The sequence below is a fragment of the Asparagus officinalis genome, chromosome 1 (assembly GCF_001876935.1).
Source record: "Asparagus officinalis chromosome 1, Aspof.V1, whole genome shotgun sequence".
NCBI classification, from domain to species: Eukaryota; Viridiplantae; Streptophyta; class Magnoliopsida; order Asparagales; family Asparagaceae; genus Asparagus; species Asparagus officinalis.
The window spans coordinates 109,930,289-109,952,721 of NC_033794.1; the positions used below are offsets into that span (position 1 = coordinate 109,930,289).

The window sequence follows — 22,433 nt, forward strand, 5'->3', positions numbered from 1 at the left end:
TGGGCAAATGCTTTAGTTGTTTTTTAGCGGGTCGAGTCGGGTTGGGTGAGAGCGGGTCGGGTTTTTAGAGTGTTTTCACTTTTCAGGGTGTAAATCTAGTTAGAACTCAAAAATTAAAATTGACTAAAATGCCTTGCCACATCATCAAAAGTTAACATAATTTTTTTTTAAAAGGATCAAAATTTCTAACGTGCAAAACCCGCTAGGGACTGGTATGGACGAGTTTAATACGTTAAGGACTAAAATAAAATAGGCCCATATCATTAAGGACCTATGTTGAAGTTTTGCCAAAAAAAAAACCCTAGCTTTACAAAATCCATCCCTCATTCCTCAATTCCCAAATTCTCAACTCCGTTGTCGCCAACTCTCTCCTGTCACCCGCTCCACTGCGTCGGCCGTCTCAACCTCGACAGCGTCGCCGCTCAAACCTCCGCACACCCGCCTCCTCTCGCCTCCCTCCGCCGCCTCTTGCGACCCCTACTCCTCCTTCAGATCCCGCCATCAGATCCCTCCTTGCCTCTTATCCCGCCGCCGTCTCCTCCCTCCTCCTCCGCCCCCTCTCCGACAAGCTCCTCTGCGAGAAGGACCAGCACGCCCAGTCCGCAGCCCGAACGCCGCCCATCCTCTCTGTTCCATAAGGTCGAATCGAAACACTAGTTATATGATATTGCATATATATGTGATTGTTGTATTATATTTTTATCATTTGATGTTGATATCTGCTGAGCTCATTTTGCATGGTCTCCTCAGTTTGAAGTTTGTATTTGTGACCACAGACACTGATGTAGGGAGAAGCCTACAACCACATAATTTACCCATTTGATTGTAATTTATACATTGGTGTATTAATTCATATCCGATTCATATCCGTTTGTCAAATATCCGTTTCATATTCGTGATCATATTCGATCCTATTCTATAATATCCGAACCATATCCGTTTCCTATGAGTGTAGAAATGGTCAATGTTTTTTCTTACCAAAGATAATCCGTATCCACGTCCGTTTATAGAAAGCGAATATGGATATGGTAGGTGTCATATTCAGGTGTCATATTCGAACCATATCCGCTCCGTTAACACCCCTACTAACTGAGCTTCGGGGGTACATCGGATAACCCAACTCCGGTCCTCTAATGGTGTTATTCGTGCAGAAATCTTCTTCCCTTCTGTTGATTAGCCATCGAAAAAGATGAAGAGACGCTAGACTCCTCTAAACATCCACTAACCAATATAATCAACTTTCTGACGTAAACAATTGTACTACAATATTAATTCTCCCACTCTAAAAATTAAAATTTTAACATTCCTGTATACGAGGATTATTCTATTATGTTGCTTTTTTTTTGTTTCTTGCGAATCCCTAAACCCCACCACCCGCCAGCACACCCCAGTATTTACAATAATTAAAAGTCATAGAAAACTTTTTTTAAAATTTTTTATAACAGTATACAAGTTCATAATCGTTATAAAAAAAAATTCATAATCCTAACAGGATCCGTATGCAACCCGACCCGAACTACACGCTTGACCCAACCTGACAAGTGACACGTGTCGAGAACGTAGTGGTCACTATGAGGCGGTGTGTGGTTCACCCACGTTAGCTTACTATTTATACGAACAAAGAAGAAAGAAAATTTAAAAATAAAGAAAAGATTAAAAGGGGAAGAATTGGCAGAGTTAAAATTTTGGCGAATTCATTAAAATAAAAAATTTTGATTTTTATTTCTTCTTCCTTTTTGAGGTCAGTTTCTTTGATTGCATTTCTATTAAGTGTTGATCTTTTAATAGCACTGCTGTAGGTTCAATTTGTTCCCTTTTTCCTTCAAAATTTTCTTTTTTTTTGTTCAGTTTCAAATTTCTAGGGTTAAGATCAAGTATTTTTCTGATCAAATTATCTTTTGCAATTTCGGAAAATTTACTAACTACATACAGTATTCTTAGGTTTATAGTGTTAATTTCTTGACTGATGAGTAATGAATATTAATCTAGAATTATTATTTTTAGGTTTATAGTGTTAATTTCTTGACTGATGAGTAATGAATATTAATCTAGAATTATTATTTTTTGATGTTTAAGGATTTGGGACAAAATGGCTTCTTCCTTCATGAAGGCAGCAGCAAAGAAGGCAGGCCCAGCTATGAGGAAGCAAGCTTTGAGCTTGACCGATGCTGCTGCCTCTAGGATTCGCCAACTCCTCGATCTTCGTCAGCGCCCCTATCTCCGGCTCGGCGTCAAAGCCCGTGGATGCAACGGGTTATCATACACCATGAACTATGCAGGTTTGATAGCTGTTTTCATGTTGCAAACTCATAAATGTCATTATTTTTCAGATAGAAAAAAAGAAAAAGAATGTATAGAGGGCCCTCTATAAAGACAAATGTGTGTATCGTGAATCTTGATGCGCATGTCAGTCATTAATGTCTAGTTGTGACTTGACAGGTGAATGCGCAGATATCCCAGGTGTCACCCTCTCCTTCATATAAGATCTTTTATCGAACGCAGTCTATTGGATTATTCCTTTATTTCTTGCTTAGATGATGACTTGTTGGTATGCTATTTATGCATTAAGAACATAAACTGATGGTCTAATGAGTTGATTAGTGTGGTATGCTGATGTTGATATAGAAAGAACGAACTAGAGGGATGTATTAAGGCTGTTAGGCCTTCTTCTTTACCTATGCTTAGTTGGTTATGTGCAAGAAACAATCAAAACTGACCCCAGACAACAAATTGGCTATACAAATATAACTTTATAAAGAAAACTAGTATCTATCACTTAGCAGGGATTCTAGAGTGAATTGTTATGATCTGCTGGTTCCGAACTTAAAGACTACAAAGGATAGAGGTCATCTTTGGTTTAGGTTGGGTTACAAAAGATCTGATATCATTTAAATATAATAGATATAAATGAAAGTGTAGGACAAGGTACTCATGTTTGTTTGAGGGTGTGGACGCTGACTATTGGGACTTATGAGTGTTCTATAGATTGAATACACAAATCCAAATTTATGACCACAAGAACTTAAATTTTAGTATCTGATATGGATGTTTAGGATATGTTGATATTCATATCCTCATGTAGTGGTGTAGGAAGACACAGTGCAGATTCATTCTCATAACTATTAAGTGTTGTACATTTCTACATGCATGTGTTTTTTATTTTGTTGCTTTTTTTATGTTTGGGGGGGGGGGGGGGTGCCACGGTGCTTGCATGTGTTTTCCATGTGTATACAGAAGTGAATGCCTTAGTGCGCAATACGGTTGGTGGCTGCACTTGGGGCACAATATGGATGGAGACCCACTGGAAGTTTTCAAAAATTAAATTGAGCCTATTAGGTAGTGTGTGACTTTTTACACTGGCTGACACTAAAGTAACAAAGGGTCCAACAACAGACACTGATATGCCATGTGTTGAATAGCCGAAATAAGATTACTAGTTGGTAGAATTTGGACGGACATTCGTTGCAATATGCATTTAATACATTGTAACTGTTTGTTCTGGAAGTCACACAAGGCCACAGGTTTATTCTTGTATGCTATGCTTCAAGATGAAGAATATAAAAAGATAAATTTATTTAGACTTATAATCCCAAATCTTACTGGCAGAAGGACTAAGTTCATTTTGAAGAGTTGGTTAAGAAAAACCTTGAAAACAATGCAAAATGTAAGCATTAAAGTTCAATAATTATTAGTTGAGGTTTTGGAGGGTGAAATTAAGGAGTGAAAAGATCAAATGACTGAAGTGTTGACCCTACACAAGATCAACCGAGATAAGAAACTTAAATGTTGGTCATTTTCTAAACTATTGAGCTACAATATTAATGATGGCTTATCTGATCATATATCTAGAGAAGTAATAATGGTAGTGTGCTGGTGCCAAGAATTGACTTGTTATTTCAAGAACATTGACAATGGATTTGTTTTACAAATTTCCTAGAGATTCAGATAAAGAGATTTTAAGAATTATATCTGTTGACTCAAAGGACACAACTTGTGTGCTTTGAGGATGGTTCAGTCTTTTAGTTTTGAAATAATGTGCTAGAAACCTGCAATTGCACATAAATGATGAACAAAATTTATGCGTGCAGAGCATAATCCATGTTTCTTTATGCTAGTCATGGATTACACTGCCTTTGGCATTGGATCCCTCATCTTATTTTTAATTTATATTGATTGTGTCATGTTGAAAGCTAGCATCTGCCAAAACACTTTATTACGAGATAAGTCAAATTTTGGCTCTCATTAAACTTATTTGTATGGAAGAATAATAGCTACATAAATGATGGCACTTATTACAAGATAAGTTGAAAGAACATGCCTAATTATTTTACAAGTATATGGATCTACATTAGATTGGAAAGTATTTGAGATGTTGGAGGCAAAAAACTATAGAACAAGAATTTGGAGAACTTTTATGTGATGTTGACACTTGACAACAACTCTTGAGTTATCATCACGGTAGGGATTTAGTTACTGCATGAGACATCAATAAGACATCTCTATGTAACGAGGAAAGAACATGGTCTGATTTAAGCGTGTTAATGCTAGTAACATAGTTAAAGATACCTTCATGATATCTAACCTAATGGAGGTTGTCTATAGTTTAGGGGTTCCAGCGATCGCAAAATAGTTTAGGGGGCTTAAGTGACTACACTCGCATAGTACTACAGGTATATCAGTAATTGAATTTGTCTAGATCTATATATTCTATATATTTGAATTGTTTATATAACATATTATCGCTTCATTCAGATAGTTTATTTTTTTGTTAAAGATCAAAAGAAGTTGAGCAAAGAAAAAAAGTGTTTTCCAAGACTCATGCTATTTTATCCTTATTTGTAGGATTAAGGCCAAGAAAATCGCAAATTCTAAAGTGAGAAAACTTAATTGCCCTTGGGGAAAAACAAACAGAAATGGACAAATTCATGGGTCTCCCATAAAAATCATAGATTTTAAAGCACTTATAATTAATAGTCATTGGATTGAAATGGACAATGATAGACATAAACTGTGTTATACCCACATGAAAAGCATGAACTTTGAATAAAGAAAACTTAATTGACATTAGTAGACAAAATCATGGATTATAACCCTTAAAAGTCTGGGCTATGCTTGTTAAATTTCTATTGAGTTGAAATACACGATAATCAATTAAAAAAGACATGGGCTATATCCCATAAAAGTCATAAATTTTGAATCACACAATTAATTGAAATTGGATCCAAACAGACGAAAATGGACGAAAATCGTGGCTAATAGCCCATGAAAATTACAATTGTTGAAGTATGCATAGTAAATTATTATTGGGTCAAAATGAAGTAAATAGAAAATTTGTGGGTTTTAGTCTCATGAAAGTTATGAAGTTTGAAGTACTGCTAATAAATTGCCATTGGATCAAAACAGATGAAAATGAATTATATTGTGATTTATTGCCCATGGAAATTGTGAATTTTAAGTACAAAAAATTAATTGCCATGAGCCCATGAAGATCACGTATTTCAAAGAAATAAATCTTAACTATCATTGGATAGAAACAAATAAAAATGGAAAGAATCATGGGTTAAAACCCATGGAAAATCATGATTTTTGAAGTGAGTGTAATTCATTTGTATTGAGTCAAAACAAACGAAGATAGATGAATAAATCACAGGCTATAGCTATGAAAATTGGGAATTTTGAACCTAACTAATTTCCATTGAGTCGAAATAGACAAAAATGAATTAAATTCGCCGGTTATAGCCAATGAAAGTCGTGAACTTTAAAGCACGAATACTTATTTATCATTGGGTTAAAACTAACGAAGAATGTCAAAACTCGTGAGTTACATTCCAATTTCCATGAGACTTGTGAATTGTGAAGCAGGAAAAATTAATTGCCAATGGGTTGAAGCGAAAATGGACATAGGCTTGAGTTATAACCCCATGAAAATCTTGAATTTTGAAGTATGCATAATTAATTATCATTGGGTTGAAATAAACATTAATGGATAAAACTTTAGGATTGTAGCCCATGAAAATTGCAAATTTTGAAGTGACAAAACTGAAGTGTTATTGAGTTAGGAATTAAATTGGACAGAAAGTCTTTGGTTATATCCCATGAAAATTGAGAATTTTTTAAAACGTGCATATTTATTTACCAGTAGATTGAAACAAACAAAAAATGTCAAAAGTCAATGGTTATAGCCAACAAAAATCACAAATTATGAAGAAAGAAAACTAAATTGATATTGGATTGAGAATTTGAGATGGACAGAAATAGACCAAAATCATGCATTATAACCCTATGAAATAATGTGTTATAAACTATGAAAACAATAAGTTTTTAAGTACTAACAACTATTGGGTTGAAATGAACGAAACTGTGCAAATATTGTGGTATAGCTGATGAAGTCGTGGGTTTTGAAATATGCGTGTACCTAATAACCATTGGGATGAAACGAAGGACAACGAACAAAGGTCGTGGATTATAGTTAATAACAATCACAAATTTTGAAGTAAGCATAGTTTATTATAAATGGGTTGAAACGAACGAAAATGCATAGCCTATGAAAACTGTGAATTTTAAAGCATGAATAGTTATCTGCTATTGGATTAAAACGAACGAAAAATGATGAAGATCGTGGATTACAATACATGAAAATCGCAAATTTTGAAGAGAGAAGTTAAATCTCATTTGGTTGAAACAAACGAAAATAGAAAAAATTGTGGGCTATAAATTAATTTGAAAATTGCAAAATTTGAACCCTGTTTTGTAACTTAACGGTGCCCTCTTTTTATGTAACACACTCATTTAACGCTGAAACTATTTAACCTAGAAAAAAGCACGTTATATTGCATTAAATGTGCGTTACGTTATATAATCAGTTAACATGAGTTATTTTAGGTTAAATTGCATCTCTAATTAGGACGTGTTGATGTATCTCCACCATCCAAATTATTTAAACCTTACCCATTTTAGTCGTGATCATCTTATTTTCTTCCTGCGAATATGCGATTTCTTCACCTCCTCCAACCCAAACCTCAACTTCTTGCCTCCTTTGAAACCCCACTAGCTATCCGCGTCTTCTGTGACTTCGGTGAGGTAAAATTTTTTATTTATGAATTATGTATTGGGCATCTTAGATTACATCCTTTAAATAAATAGTGATTTTAAAATTATCTTTCAAATTGCAGTATTTTCTATTGCCAATTTACCTTAAATCATATCAAACTTGTGGCTCCGTTTTTTTATAGTTCAACGTAACTTTTTAAGATCTATCACAGAATTAGAGTACAATGATTAATTAGTGGGTTAATTGTGTTGGTGAGATAATTACTTTCAGTTTCTTGATTTTGATTAGGTTTTAATTTTTAGTTTTCAGCTAATAATAAATTTTGTGAAATAAAGTTTGCACATAATCTCTGTATATAATTTCTTACTATTGTTACATAGTCATGTTTACTTTGGTGGATTTAGTGAACTTGAGTAGGAATTAGAACATTTTTGTAAAGTTAAGAACTTGAGAGTTGGAAGTGTTTGGTTTATTTTAGACTTAATTTCATTGCCTTAAACTTGATGACGTTAATGTATTTGATCATTTGATGATGCTTTTTAGGATGGTTGTTAGTCATATATGGCGAACTTTTGTTAAGAATATGTGATACTATATTTTTATATTTGATCATTGTGATGTTATGTTTGAAAAGTTTGATGATTTTAACTATTAAAAAATTGTTAGTATTTATAAAATATCTAAATAATTAATAAATAATATAACCTAAGTTATGTGTTACGTTTTTTTTGCCTTTTTGTCCTTAACCCTTCACAGGAAGTCAAACACTACATAACTCATTTTCATTATTTTCAACATTGTTTTGAACTACGTATAGTTATGGTAATGGGTCGAAATGGACGATAATGGACAAATTTTGGATTATAGGCGATCAAAATTGTGAATTTTAAAGAAGAATTTAACTACCATTAGGCCGTACAAATGAAATTGGGAATTTTGAGTTCGTCTAATTAATTACCGTCGGTTAGAACAAACTAAAATAGGAAAATTTTATGAGTTATATAGTCCACAAAAATCGAAAATTTTGAAACAATAATACTTTTTTCTTATTGGGTTAAAACACACAAAAAATGTAAAAATTGTGAGCTATAGGCCATGAAAATCACGAATTTTGAAGAAAGAAGTCTTGACTAGCATTACTTCAAAACGAAAAAAATCATGGTATATAACCTAATGAAAAATGTGAATTTTGAAGTACTAAACTAATTGTCGTTAGGTTGAAATGAACGATAACGGATAAAAATGATGGATTATGACCCATGAAAATTGTAAATTTTAAAGTACTCATAATTAATTGTGATTAAATCTTAATGAACAATAATGTAAAATAATTGTGGGCTCTAGCCCATGAACACGAATTTTGAAGTATGTATAAATAATTGTAATTGGGTCGAAACAAACAAAAATGGGTGAAAAACAGTGATTATAATCCATGAAAATTGTAAATCTTGAAGTACACTTAAGTAATTACCATTAGGTCAAAATGAAGGATAATGGACAAAAGTTGCAGGTATGAACCTATGATTAAACTTTTAAGTCTTAATACTACATGAATGTATTAAGGTTTTTAAGTCTTCTTTAGCTGTGTTTAGTTAGTTCAGTACAAGAAGCAATTGTAACCGGTGCTAGATAATTAATTGGCAACATGTATAACCTTATAAAGCAAGCTAGCGTCAACTTCTGAGCAGGGTTTTTAGAGAGATTTGGTTATGATGTGATGGGTCTGAACTCTTAAGTTATAAAGGATAGAGAGATCGTTGGTTTAGGTTGGTTTACAGAAGATAAATCATTTAAATAGAGTAGATATAAAGGAAACTGGAGGAGAACACGCACATGATTGTGCAAAGGTGTGGACATTGACTAAAGATAATGGGCTGGAACTTGCGAGTATACTATAGATTGATGCGAGTATACTATAGATTGAATATGCAAATCCAAATGACTTTTTGGGTTGAATGTTAATCCAAATTTATAACCACAAGATTAATTTTACTATGTGATATGGATGGTTAGGATATTTCGATATTCATATCCTCATTTAGGGGGATGCAATGAAGATTCATTCCAATAACTCTAATGTCACTGTTAGAGTGTTAGTTGTGGGTAGTGTGTTTATTTGACCAGGGTATGACCCTTTTACACTCTCTGTTCCTATTAAACTTACAAAATGGCCAAAAATCACTGGTGTGGCCGTTGTTGAATGGCCGAAATAAGATTTTAAGTGGTAGAATTTGGTCTGACATTCGTTGTAATATGCATATAATATTGAGCTAGGAAGTGAAAGCAGGCCACAAGTTATTTTTGTATGATACGGGTCAAGATGGAGAATAAAAAAAGGTAAATGTTTTGACATATAAACCTAAAACTATCTGGTAGATGAACTAGTTTCATTTTAAAAAAGCTGGTTAAGAGAAACCTTGAAAGTGATGCAAAATGTAAGCACTATTGTTGATAAATACTACTTGAGGTTTTGGAGGGTGAAATTAAGGCGTTGAAAAGGTCAAAATGACTAAAATAATGACCCTCCATAAGATTAACTGAGATAATAAATGGGTAAAAATGCTGATCATTTTTTAAACTATGGTTATTTGGCTATACACCCTCCAAAGCTTTCATAATTGCATGTATAGCCTCCAAATCTTCATAATGGCAAATTTACCCCTCTAATCTTCAAAGTTGAGTTTGTATACCCTCGTACAATTAAGGAATATTCACAGGATATTCCAAATTATTTTGTTAAGTTATCTTAAAATAATTAAAAATGGCTAGAATACCACCCAAAGCATTTAATTGAGGTTAATGTGTTAATTAAACCAAATTTCCTTTAACCAAGCAAATCCCTTTGATCTCTAGAGTACAAACGATCAAATTCCTCCTCTCGAGTTAAAGGAGGTGACGTTGGTAGAACAATGTATGAATAGTTCCTCTTCTCTTCAACTTTCTCCATACCTTGTCCGTTCCTCTATCAGTTCAAACTCCAAACCTCCAAACTCCAGCAAATCCATCTGCAGTCCTATCCTTAAACAGTCTCAACACCTTACCCACCAACAACAATGGATGCCAATGTGAGTTGGTTTATTTTTTGACAAGAATTGACGTGGTTGTATTGTGCAGGATTGGAGTAATTGTTGTGTGATTTTTGAGGAGGAGTTTATGGTTCACAATAGTTATCTCTCTTTCACATACTAGAACAAGGACCAATGGATTACGGAAACAATCACGACCTTCGCATCTTTATCTGAAGGCGAGAATGAAATTGAGGTCGAAGAGGAGAAGACGCAGAGGAGGTGCATGGAGGCGATAGTGGCCGCAGATGATAGTGATTATGATGAGAAGGATATTTGGCGGAGTGACTTTGAGGCGGCCGCTGTTGATCAACGATGAGAGAGGATTATTGTAGTCAATTAAGCCTTCAACCGTTAATTTATAAGCACTGTGAGGTCAGAGGGGTACTCTAATTGGAAATTTAAGATTTGAGGGGCAAATTAGTAAATTATGAAGATTTGAGCGGTAAATATGCAATTATGGAAGATTTGGAGGATATCTAAGCAAATAACGCTTTAACTATTAAGCTACAATATTAATGGAGCTTTAACTGATCATATATCTAGATAAGTTATGGCAGCATGCTTAGTACCAAGAATTAAGACATTGAAAATGGGTTCGTTTAACAAATTGCTCAGAATTAAGATAAAAGAGATGAACTTAGAATTGTCTGCATTGACTCAGAGAATGAGGCTGTTTGTGTGCTTTGAGGATGGTTCCTACAAACTAAAAGTTTTGAAATAGTATTGAGCTACAAACCTGTAATTGCACATACAACAAGAACAAAAATTATGTGCACAAAGCATAATTCATGTTTCTTTATACTACTCATGGATTAAATTATTACCTTAGAGACCATATCCCCCCGCTTACTTCATTGATTGTGTCATGTGGAATGCTTGCATCTGCAGAAATTTAATAGGTCAAAAATTGATCTCATTGAAATTATTTGTATATCACAAGAAAAAATTGATAAATGAAGGCACATACTTTGAGATAATTGGAAAGAAGAAGAATATTTCAGCATCGTGTGTTGATGCATAATTGATTGCTCAACTGTTTGAGCGATAGAAGGTTCATGTGCCTTGTTATAGAAGTGTGGAACTACTTTAGGTTCATAAGAATTTGAGATGTGGGAGGCAAAAAAATTGAAGAACAAGAATTCTGGTAAACTTTTGTTGACGCTGATCACAAGTCCTTTAAAGTTATTATCTCAGTAAAAGGAAGGATTTACTGTCATGAGACTCCAACGTGATACATTAATGTAACGGAAAAATAATGTTGTCATTACTTCAGGGGTAGCAGTAATAGTAAAATAGTTTAGGGGTTTAAGTGGCTATACCCTCGTAGTGCACAGACGGTATCTGCGATTGAGTCTATCTAGATCTATATATTTACTTGTTTGTGTGGCATTCTATTCTTCTTCCATCCAAATAGCCATTTTTCCCCTTCCTGTTTTAAGGCTTAAGATCTCAAGAAACTGATAAAAGGTAAAAGGAAATGTTTTCCCAAAACTCAGGCTATTTTATCCTCGTTTGTAATATTTGATATCAAAGCTAAAAAAAATTCTTTCTTCAGAAGAAAAAGGGAAATTTGACGAGTTGGTCGAGGACAAGGGTGTGAAGGTACTGATAGATCCAAAAGCACTTATGCATGTTATTGGAACTAAGATGGATTTTGTGGATGATCCACTGAAGTAAGCATTTCCTTTTTATTTTTTTTCTTACATCTAAATATGTTTAGTGCTGGCATCTTCTGATCAAATGATGCAACAGGTCGGAGTTTGTATTCATTAATCCTAACTCGAAAGGGCAGTGCGGTTGTGGTGAATCTTTCATGACGACAAGCAACAATCAATCCAGTAAACCTGGGGGTTAATAGCCTCCAAGGATTTATGTCAACACAATCTGTTAATCTTTTATGATGGAATGTATTGCTGTAAAGAAATTAGTCAATAAAGAGATGTTGGATAATCCTGTAATTAAACTGTTCTTATTCAGTTACTTGACCCAGCAATTTTTACTGCTGGAGATTTTGTTGTCAATTTCCTAATTTCCAATTTTCGTACCAGGTTAGTCATTTTACACTTTGCTTCATTTCCATGCGCCTACCAGTTCTTTTCCTTCGCACAATCAGGTTCTTGCTTTTCCGCATGTTCTGTGGATATATATGTGCCTTTCTCTCAATTTCTGAAATCAGAATCTTAGAAGCTGTGTGTGCTCAGCTCTGGCATCACGTGCTTCATTTCACGTGTACGTTTGGTAACATCTTATGGAGAGAGAACCGGTTCACATTTGTACATTACAATACGGATCAAAGTGCGAATAACGTATAATGACTCTGTTCATAGATGTGGGGATTTCCAGTTGATTAAAGTCGCATACAGGGAACTTTGCTGCTAACAAATTTAGACCAACTTCATAGAATTAACAACGATGACATGACACGATGCTGATAGGTAGGTCGCCTTTCCTTCACCTGCACTTGCGCTTGCAAAACCTTTCACATGTATGGTATATGACCTCATTCATATGGTGCTCTGCGCGAGCGTGTATATATATTTGATATAACAACATTTAGCCCATACATCAGAAATTTGCTATGATCTGTGAATAAAATGGAGGAGAATTCGAATGGTTCAGGAGCCATTTCCGATCAAAATACTATGCAAACGTAGCTAGATAGGAAACATAAAAAATCACAGTTGTACCAGAATAGTAACATATCTCCAGTATAAACTATCATTACTCACCACATATCATTCAAAACTAATATGCACCCTGAATAAGAAAGGGAAAAAAACTGATGAACAAAAGCGAACCACTATCGTAATATGCACATTTAAAATTAGTCTGATGCCCAACCAGGGACTAATGTAGCAGAAGAAAATGCAATAGTACGGCATTAATTTTATTTTTCAACAAAGCCAAATAGGCATCAAAGCCAGGTTTAGATTAGCAACTTAGCAAGTTTTTTTACTCAGCAGATTCACATCACATAAATCTCTTCCTTTTTACATCATAAAGATGAATTGTATAAGGAAAATCGCCGCAGGCATCAGGTTACTCTTACTTCAAAAGCATACCATCTTCTTGTTCTTCTTCTGCGATAGTCATATAAGAAATTTATGAGTAATCTCTATCAGTATAGTTAGAGAACAATTACTAACAGAGTAATCCGCAAAATTTACACTAACCTGGAACTTAGCATTCTGTTGACGGTCAATATATGCAAGTAGCTCCTCTTGCCTCATTAATGCTTCATGTAAAGTCTGCTCAGGCAAAAGTATTTACAGAGTGAGCATAAACATGCATGAATCATGATCATTAGGAATATAAACATATGCATCCAAAATCACAAAGTCACAATTATCAGGCGAAAATGGTTATCGCTCTTACTAAAACGGTATAAAAACAATATATTCATTGATAATTTATTTTCGATTTGTTCAATTGAATGCAATTTCCTCTAGGAAGCTGATTATATCGTAGCTTACTAACTTAGCTGTTAGATTTTGCTCATCGACTTAGTTTTATGCTAGTGATTAGGGAGATTTACCTATAAGCCAGCTGGCCCCATTGGTTTATGGCAGGATCCCTCACTTCTCATAGAGTTTGGTCCACATTCTAGCAGAACCATCCCAAAGGTGCTATTTTGGTAGTAATAAGGCTAAATTGTTAAGACAAATTAACTCCATACTGAACTAGAAAAAGTGTAAAAACTTGTGAACTGACACAGGATATCCATGTAGGTTTGTGTGTGGATGTATAAGATTGTGATATGATAGGATGCGTTTTTTCTCTTCTTGGTTTCTTAAAGGAAAAATAAATTAGGATTTTCTTAAGATATTAATGTGATTGATTATGGGAAATCCTAACATTTTCAAAAAGTTCACACAAACGTTCCCCCTACTTCCTCAAACTTAATCGCTAGTCAACCACCTCTTATGATGCTAGGAATTGTTGTCACTGCTAGCTTTTCATTAATTTCCTCGGACTTTTGTAAGTGTACTGAAATACATAAGCCGAGACATTTATTTTGAACACTTTATCCTAACATCAATTGAAACCCTTCCAAACTTTTTGATCATTTTCTGTCACACAAACGTTCCCCCTACTTCCTCAAACTTAATCGCTAGTCAACCACCTCTTATGATGTTAGGAATTGTTGTCACTGCTAGCTTTTCATTAATTTCCTCGGACTTTTGTAAGTGTACTGAAATACATAAGCCGAGACATTTATTTTGAACACTTTATCCTAACATCAATTGAAACCCTTCCAAACTTTTTGATCATTTTCTGTCTCATAGCTGCCAAAATTTACAGCTGAAAGTATTATACATTTCATTAGAGAAAATGGAGATGTAAAAGGGCATGTTGTTCTGTAAGGCTCAATACCCAAGAAAATATACAACCAAAATTATGGGGTTGGCTACATAAATCTTATCTTCCATTCAGTATCATTTAAGGCCATCTCTATTGTTAAGTTAATCACTATCATATCCTTCTTTCTTGTTGTCTACCAAGTTCTCTTTGGTCTCCCTCTAGTCCTCCTCCCTGCTTTACTAATTATAATTGTATCACATCTACTAATATGCTAAGTGTAAATACAAGAAGTTTTCCCAATCCATATGTTCAGTAAGGCAATCAATGGAGGGGAATTCAATGTCCAAAAGAAATTAGATAATTGTGATAAAATAACTAAGAAAAAACTGCCAAAGATCATAAATGTACTCTGTATGATAACCTAGACAGATATAAAACTACACAAGCACAAATTTTACCTTTTTGGTCGTGATAAGCTCAGCTTCTAATGCATCAACACGACGAACAGCAGCATTAAGCAATTCTTCCTTCTCAGTCGGCATCTCACATGGCTTTGCTTGAAGCTCGTCAACCTTTTCTTCCAGCTCCCCCAGCCTTTTCAGTACAGATGAAAGCAGGTCGGCTTCGGTGAATCCAGGAGCTGGTGATGGGGGACGGGAGATCTCCTTTGGAGCTAAGTCTAAAGAAAAGGGTGGATTCTGGTGACCTGCCTGAGTTTTGCCTGGGAGCATCTTTGTCACACAACGAGAAACTGATTGAAGCAGAGTGAATAGAGTCATAATGAAGGCCATAATCAAACCGAGTGCTTGAGAACAGACTACTGCAGGAGGCTTGTTGGTGTCTGTCGTAGGAAATGCCCCTGGTCCGAGGGAAATAGCATTTAGCATGGCTATTCAATATCGCAGAAAGAGAGATAAGTCTTAGAAAGAGTGCTTCATGAAACGTGGAACAACGATTTTCAAATAAGATAAATCAAGATAAAGCAACTAGTTGTCATATGTAGTCTACCACAGCTAAAGTCGCACTCATTTTAATGTGAAAAAGACTTGGAAGATGATAATTATCAATTGATCATTACAGTGAACAATAAAAGTAGTCAGCCTTGAACAAACTGATCCAACTTTCACTAAAATACTACTTAGATAAACGAAATGGTACACGCCAATTGAGAGATACTTGAAATGACACGGCTATGTTACTTGGTATTTCTATTATGAAGCCATACCCATATACAGGACACACCTTGAGTATATGCATACATTTATTCATGCATGCACTATATTATACAATACATCTTTTAGTTTAAAACACTCGTCATAATTTTCTTGGACTCCTATGCTTCATCTTCACTTCGTGAAACTTGTGGGCATGAGTTGGGTTTGTTTGAAACAGTGTTATCAAAGGCGTGCACGCGCCTCATGCGCTCTGCGATGTGGGGCGATGGTGAAACACCCCGCATCAGATGCAGGGCGCTTAGCAAATGCGAGCCAACGTCTTCTTGCGCCTCGCAAATGCCTGCGCTTCTGCAGGGTGCATGCAAAACATGGACTCATATATTTTTGTTCTTACATTTCAATCGGGTCTTTATACCCGATAACCTAAATCCCAAAATAAAAATACTCATTAGGCTTTTTTAATAGCCCGATTGAGGATCCTAAGTGGTTCCTCTTTACTATTTCATTTTGCTTCGATATTTGCCTTAATTTGGCCACTGATTTGGAAAATTATGAATTTGCTACTATGTTGAGTGTGTTAGTATTATGAATTAAGACATTAATTTGTGATGTAGTAGATATTATTTATCTTGACATATTTTATGTGAAATTCATAAATATGCTCTTTCATGTTTGATTATCTATGTTGAAAAATTATGTGTGCGGTGTGCGCCTCGCTTCACTCAGGCGCGCGCATCACGTTGCATTTTGCACAAGTGGGCATAAAGGGGCTTTGTATTCTGCATTGTTTGACGACACAATCTACTTTGAAAACAAGCCATGTCCCTACCCTACCTTTTACAAATTTTACGTGTCCCATACTAGTACTGCACCTACGCCCACACCCATTTTAATGCAACGTAGTAACACAGATAATACGTATCAAGAGACCAGAATTAAACAGATCAATATTCCAGTTCAAAAAGGCTGCCTTGAACCAAAAAATAACCTCTAAAACAACATGGAGAGCACAAATTATGGGATAAGCTCAGAAAAGTTTGATGCCTTTCAAGCATGTTAGTAGAAAACTCAAGTTAACAGGACAAAAGCTAGTTATCAATGGATGATTTGCTCAATCGGAAAGAACAACATTAGGAATAAATCAAAAGCAGCAGTATAGCTAAAAGGAAAATACTAAGATTATAATAGGAGCTCAAAGAATTTTCTGAATAATAAATTAAGCAATTGAGAACTTTCACACATGTTAGGACAATTAATGAAAACAAACTCATGTCACAAAAAACATGTAAGTACGCAAACCTTTGAATGAAGGAAACCTTTGATTAGAAACTTCTTTCTTCCGACCTACTACATCTACAGCTTTGTCAACCATGGGAATATGTTCAGTAGATTCTGAAAAGCTAGCGTTAGCCTTCCCAACAACCTTCATCTGAACAAAAAGGATAAGCCATAAACTAATTAGTTTTCACATTTCTATATCTTCATTGTCTGTTAGCTATTGTGAACATCACTACGAACATATGTACTCTTTAACTATCTCATTTGTAAGAAAACCTTTTGGAAGTAGCTACATAAAAAACCCTATTATGAGGATATTAAGAAGGGCTCGCGTGTTTCTGCTATTTTACTTTTAAATAGTCAATAAAGGCAACAAAAAAAGAACATTTTTCGGCAAATTGTGGAAATTTCAAATTTTAAGGAACAAATAATTTAACAATGGTATGCTAGATCAAATTTCCAACGAAAAGAGACTGGCATGGGAAAACATCAGGATGGAAATATAATGGAAGGAACCATATTATTAGCATGCAGTGTCTCAATGGCGAAATGAATGAGCTCCATGACTATATGTTAAAGACCATATGCATGATTTTCTATCGAGTCTTTCTGATAGAGCAGACAGTTTAGTGTTAGTTAAGAACTTGATTACACCCATTAATTCTCTTGCAAGAAATTCAGCATACCTCTTCACGAACAGGGGTTAATCGAGAACATGAAATGTAACTCCTTGACAATTTTGGGGAAATAGTATCTTCAGCTTCGGAACCAGATTCATTTGTGGATGTATCACTACCCTTTATCTGGACCAACATGGGAATTAATTGAATGCCTATAAAAAGTGCAAATTTTAAATAACATAACAGGAGGAAAAAGAAAAGGTCTTACTGCTGGGTGCTGTGGTTTAGCATACGCAATTATCTTCCCCTCTCCATTAGAAACGGTAACTATTTGCCTGCCATATTGTGCTTCACCACTAAGGACCATCTGAAGACCAATGAGAAGTATCAGTAAGTCTGGATCAAAAGAGTTGAAAAAGTGATAAATAGATGCAATACGATAATCATAAACTGAGAAGTAAAATAAGATGATAACCAGACACCTTCAATATGTTAGGATTCTTCCATGGTCCCTTTTCAGACTTAAGGCATCCACCCTGGTCAGCACAGGTACAAGTACCACCAAGAAATTCAGGCAATTCACTGAAAAACCCCCACAAAAAAGGAGAGTTAGGACGAAGCTTTATCGACAATCACTAAGTATCGTGCAGAAATTAAAAAAAAAACTTGACCTAGAATCAATTATTTCAAACAGCTTGCTCTGATACTTGTTCCCGAGAACCTGCAAGAATTTAAACCATCAATTTCAATATCATAGAGATATAAACTCGGCAAAAAAGAAAGGTTCAATTAGTAGAAATCATAATTACATGTATCTTTGAAGTAGTTTTGGGGTCGAGAAATGATTTGACGGAATTCCATAGCAATCTAAAACCAGGACCAGCATTGATGATAAACATTCGGTGTAAAGTCTGCAGAGATATCGCTTAAATGATTATTGGACACTCATTAGCCTCATCACATAAAATACAAGAAACTATGAGTACTATGGGATACCTCTGGGTAATTGTCCCCATCTATTTTCTGTAACCTCATAATTAGTTCTCGTGCTGTCTTGCTGAAGTTTTTCATTCCCTGTTAAAACAACCAAATATCATTAAGAAAAGACAATATTGGTTACATACTATCATCTACGAGATGCAGCAACTTTTCATATAAATTTCATGCCTGACTATAAGATTGAAGAGAAAATAACAACATACCACGCCTTGAACATCCAGAATAGTAGTGCTTGAATCAATGTGCTTCTTTGCAGCGATTGAGCAAGCTGGGAACTTAATCGAAAAGCTCCGTTCAAACTCTTTCACGTGATATCTTACATAACGGTCCATAGTTGTCACTAGCATAAGTTTGCCGGGGTCAACTTTTCCTAGCCTTTCGATGTAAACAGGTCTTCCCTCTTTGTCCACACCATGATAACCATGAGGGTAGTACTTCAGAACTTCATCTAGTTCTGTATACTCAAAATCCTGATAAAAAGTAGTGTTGCATTAAACATTATTCAATTCTGGAGAAGATGCAAGTACAAAATTAACAATGAAGTTCCCAAGGTACAGGCTACAATGGAGTCTATGAGTGGAAACTCAGGAAAGTTTTATTGGTTAAACAAAGGTGTCTTCTATAGAAGCCAGTTCTAGAAACAGCTATGAAAGGTGTTCAGATGCAACGGTCCAAAAAGTTTTCACAAAGGGAGAACACTTGAAAGATGACTGCATAAAATGTATATTATGGTATACTATCGTATCACTGAGGAATATATTTAACAAGTTTGAGATAATAAATGCAATACAACTTTAAAGAACTTATTTAATGAACAGCGGGTTTTTTAATACTGAAAACTGATAAGACTATGATAGAAGATGAACCCACAATTATACAACAAAGACATTGCAACCGAGTAAATGAATTCTTGCTACCTAAGTTCCTTTTAGTGAACATGTGTGACAGAAGATTATCTATGTTCTCGCTCCTGTCTATATATAGAAAACCATATGGTGGGTATTTCGCATGTTCTTATCATTGGCTACATGTAAGTTCAATATCAGTTTATCACACCAATTGGGACCATAAGAAAGTGAGGGCTCCCTGCAGTGAAAGTTCGGAAAATAGAGTCATATTCTCAAGTGAGAAAGATCTTGTTAAGTACATTCAGATATGCTTGGAAATACACATGATAAAGGTTAGCCCTCACTTCTATTGAGATGAATGTTTTATTAAAACTAACATGTTAGATAACTATCAGATTCAAATTAGATTTGGCTACTCATTATAAGTAGGGGAAACATCGACAACATTCATCCATTATCTCCAAATCCAATGGGATGTTGGTAATTATCAATAAATACTAATAATGAATGTCTCCCTACTTTAAGAAACTTAAAATTATAGTTACCTCTATGATAGTATCAGCACCATACTCCTTCCTCCATTGAAGCATTTCCGCCCACATGTGTTTTGCTTTCTCAATATCGAATTTCCTCGCTTTCAAAAATCTAAAATTGATGCAAGACCAATAGATCAGATAAAGAAAGTTGCTTTTGCAGATTTTATGGTGGTCATATAGCATCAGTGACCACAATTTATGAATCTAAAAATCATGGAAAAACCCTTGACCCACCTTAACATCATATGATAATCATCATGTCTTGTAGGTAGCAACTCATCTAAAATCAATGCCTGGCGAAATGCATCAACGGCTTGTAGATCTTCAATATCCCTTATGTCCTCAATAGAAATAGAAGTTACTCGATTGCCACTCTTCCTTCTATTCTTTTTCTTCAAAGAATGCCTGAATTTACTCGACGCATCTATCGCCTTTTTCTTCAAGGATCCAATCCGTGTCCTCCTTTCATCTTCTGAACACTCAAAATCTGATTTACGTTCTCTACGTTCATCATGACCAGAGAAGCCCTCAAAGCCTGCGATATGTAAAATGAGTCACCAGTAGATTCACTAACCAAAAGTTTGTATTGTTGAGTGAAATTGTAAAATGTGGAATATGTTTCACTTTAACATCAAACAATATTTGACTCTGATGAATCATACAGATTGCAATTGATGATACTTGATAACTTTAAGGATTTTAAATAAGTGCTTGAACTTTTGAGTTTTAAGTAGGCATAAGTCATAACAGAAAAATGCTCCATCAATGCTTCTGAGAAACTCTACTTTTTTGAAACTAAAATAACCACAGCAATCAAATAAAAATGGCATGAAATTTGACAAAATTGCTAACAACCATTGTTAATTTAGATATAAGTTTTGGTAATAAACAAACTTTTATTGCAGTGTAAGCTATAGCCTGCCCCGGAGACCCCAACAAAACTTGGACCACGAATCTCTTGAATAGATTTCAAAATCATATTTTTAGCTGATGTTTCTACTACAACAATAGAGTAGAAATCTTTACCCCAAATATTTGGGGTTCGCAACATGATTTTTCTTGTTCTATTTAGCTCTATTAAGGGTCTTCTGTGTTAGATTGAGACCTACGAACATAGTTATCAATTTCTTCCATCCTCATTGTTCAACTAAACTTTCAAAACCCTAGTTTTTCTTCAATTCAAGAAATTGCAAAAATTTGTCAAGCTGAAGCTCAGACCGGCTCAAGAACCCTAGTTTCCATACTAATCAAAACAAGAAAACCAACAAAACCCACAAAAATAATTTCCAAAAGAAAAGTACTAAAAAAATTCAGAAGCTTACAGGGCCTGGCGAATCGATCAAGCGGCCCCGACATAGCAATTCCACGCCGATCCAATCAATCTACCACAAAGAGAAGGCCACGATCCCTAAAAAACCAAGCTGCATTGAATTCAGAAACCCTAGAAAAAGCCCTAGAAACTCCAAATCAGACGCAAAAAATGAATCTTTTTCGTACCTCGAAAAGGTCACCGGCGCGATAAGAGAGAGTAGAGATCGAAAAGAGAGAGCACCGAGGAATTGAAGGAGTAGGAGTATGGAATCTGCCGATTCGACGGCGAAAATATCGGCGGCGATTTGTGATTTGCAGCTCTCTTTCTTGCTTTTGCCGTTGAAAGCCGAGAGAAGGGAGGAATAGGAAATTGTATAAGCGAGAGCGTGGGTGGATTTTGGCGTGCGGGTAGGCGGGTGTGCCGCTGTGGGGTCCATCTGTCAGGAGAATGCCAGGTGGCACCACAAATCCTGGGAGGGCCGGCCCAGCTGCGATCGGATTTTTGTAACTGTCGCGATTTTCGGTGCGCCATCATTGTGCTGGCCCACGGTATATTGGGCTTCTGATAATTGAGAGTTCGTTAATTAATTAATTATTTTTTTTATTGTCTTCCTAAGATTAGCATTCAAGCTCGGACTAGGAAAAGTACGCGTTTTGACTCTTTCGAGTCCATTCTTTGCCCCCATGATATTGATTTATGTTTTAATTCGTTGACTTTCTACATATAAGTTTATTAATACATTTAAAATAATGTTGTCCTATGTCTACAGCGTAGTCAAAGTTTGATACTAGAGCCCCTTACCCTGTGATTGAGTGAAATCATTCTCCCGGACAGATTGTATTGTGTGGTTGACAAAAATAGAAGCTTTAATCCGCAATTTATGTCAATAATGGATTTGTCTCATTGTGCTTGATCGTCATCATCTAAAAATAAAAATAAAAAATAAAAAATAAAAAAACAATCTTCACTTACCTATGAAATCCTCAGACAAGATGGTGCATTAAATGTGGATTGGAAAATATCTATACCTGAAAAATGTGACAATAGAAATTAATTTTTTGTTCTCATGCTAACATGATTTTTCCTTTCACAAGCAAATATTTAATATCTTCTCCTTTTTATAATGAAAAAGAAGTTTGTATACATGTATGGCCTTACTTATAATTTTTTAGGGTTAATTGTGAACAAACCCTATAGTATCTCCCAATTGCAAAAAAAAAAAAAAAAAAAAAAAAAAAAAAAAA

General features: G+C 35.1%; 2 protein-coding genes across 5 annotated transcripts; one reads left to right on the forward strand and one right to left on the reverse strand.

Moving 5' to 3' along the window:
* LOC109828941 (iron-sulfur assembly protein IscA-like 3, mitochondrial) lies at positions 302 to 12,148 on the forward strand. 2 transcript variants are annotated; one of them, XM_020395943.1, is made up of 4 exons: positions 302 to 639; positions 2,077 to 2,279; positions 11,678 to 11,792; positions 11,872 to 12,148. In XM_020395943.1, the coding sequence occupies exons 2-4, from the start codon at positions 2,090 to 2,092 to the stop codon at positions 11,972 to 11,974; spliced, it is 408 nt and encodes a 135-aa protein (XP_020251532.1). In that variant the 5' UTR covers positions 302 to 639; positions 2,077 to 2,089; the 3' UTR covers positions 11,975 to 12,148. The 2 variants fall into 2 exon arrangements, with proteins under 2 accessions (XP_020251532.1, XP_020251531.1); XM_020395942.1 differs by having other exon boundaries at positions 304 to 639; positions 11,675 to 11,792.
* On the reverse strand, positions 12,903 to 21,548 carry LOC109828943 (phosphatidylinositol/phosphatidylcholine transfer protein SFH6-like). 3 transcript variants are annotated; one of them, XM_020395944.1, is made up of 15 exons: positions 21,375 to 21,548; positions 21,200 to 21,285; positions 20,112 to 20,412; positions 19,887 to 19,986; positions 18,697 to 18,963; positions 18,491 to 18,568; positions 18,304 to 18,405; positions 18,166 to 18,215; positions 17,977 to 18,076; positions 17,763 to 17,861; positions 17,561 to 17,677; positions 16,896 to 17,025; positions 14,880 to 15,310; positions 13,293 to 13,367; positions 12,903 to 13,199 (listed from the first exon to the last, which is right to left on the reverse strand). In XM_020395944.1, exons 2-15 carry the CDS (start codon positions 21,231 to 21,233, stop codon positions 13,170 to 13,172), a joined length of 1,914 nt encoding a protein of 637 aa, XP_020251533.1. In that variant the 5' UTR covers positions 21,234 to 21,285; positions 21,375 to 21,548; the 3' UTR covers positions 12,903 to 13,169. The 3 variants fall into 3 exon arrangements, with proteins under 3 accessions (XP_020251533.1, XP_020251534.1, XP_020251535.1); XM_020395945.1 differs by having other exon boundaries at positions 21,200 to 21,298; XM_020395946.1 differs by lacking the exon at positions 21,375 to 21,548 and having other exon boundaries at positions 14,880 to 15,280; positions 21,200 to 21,233.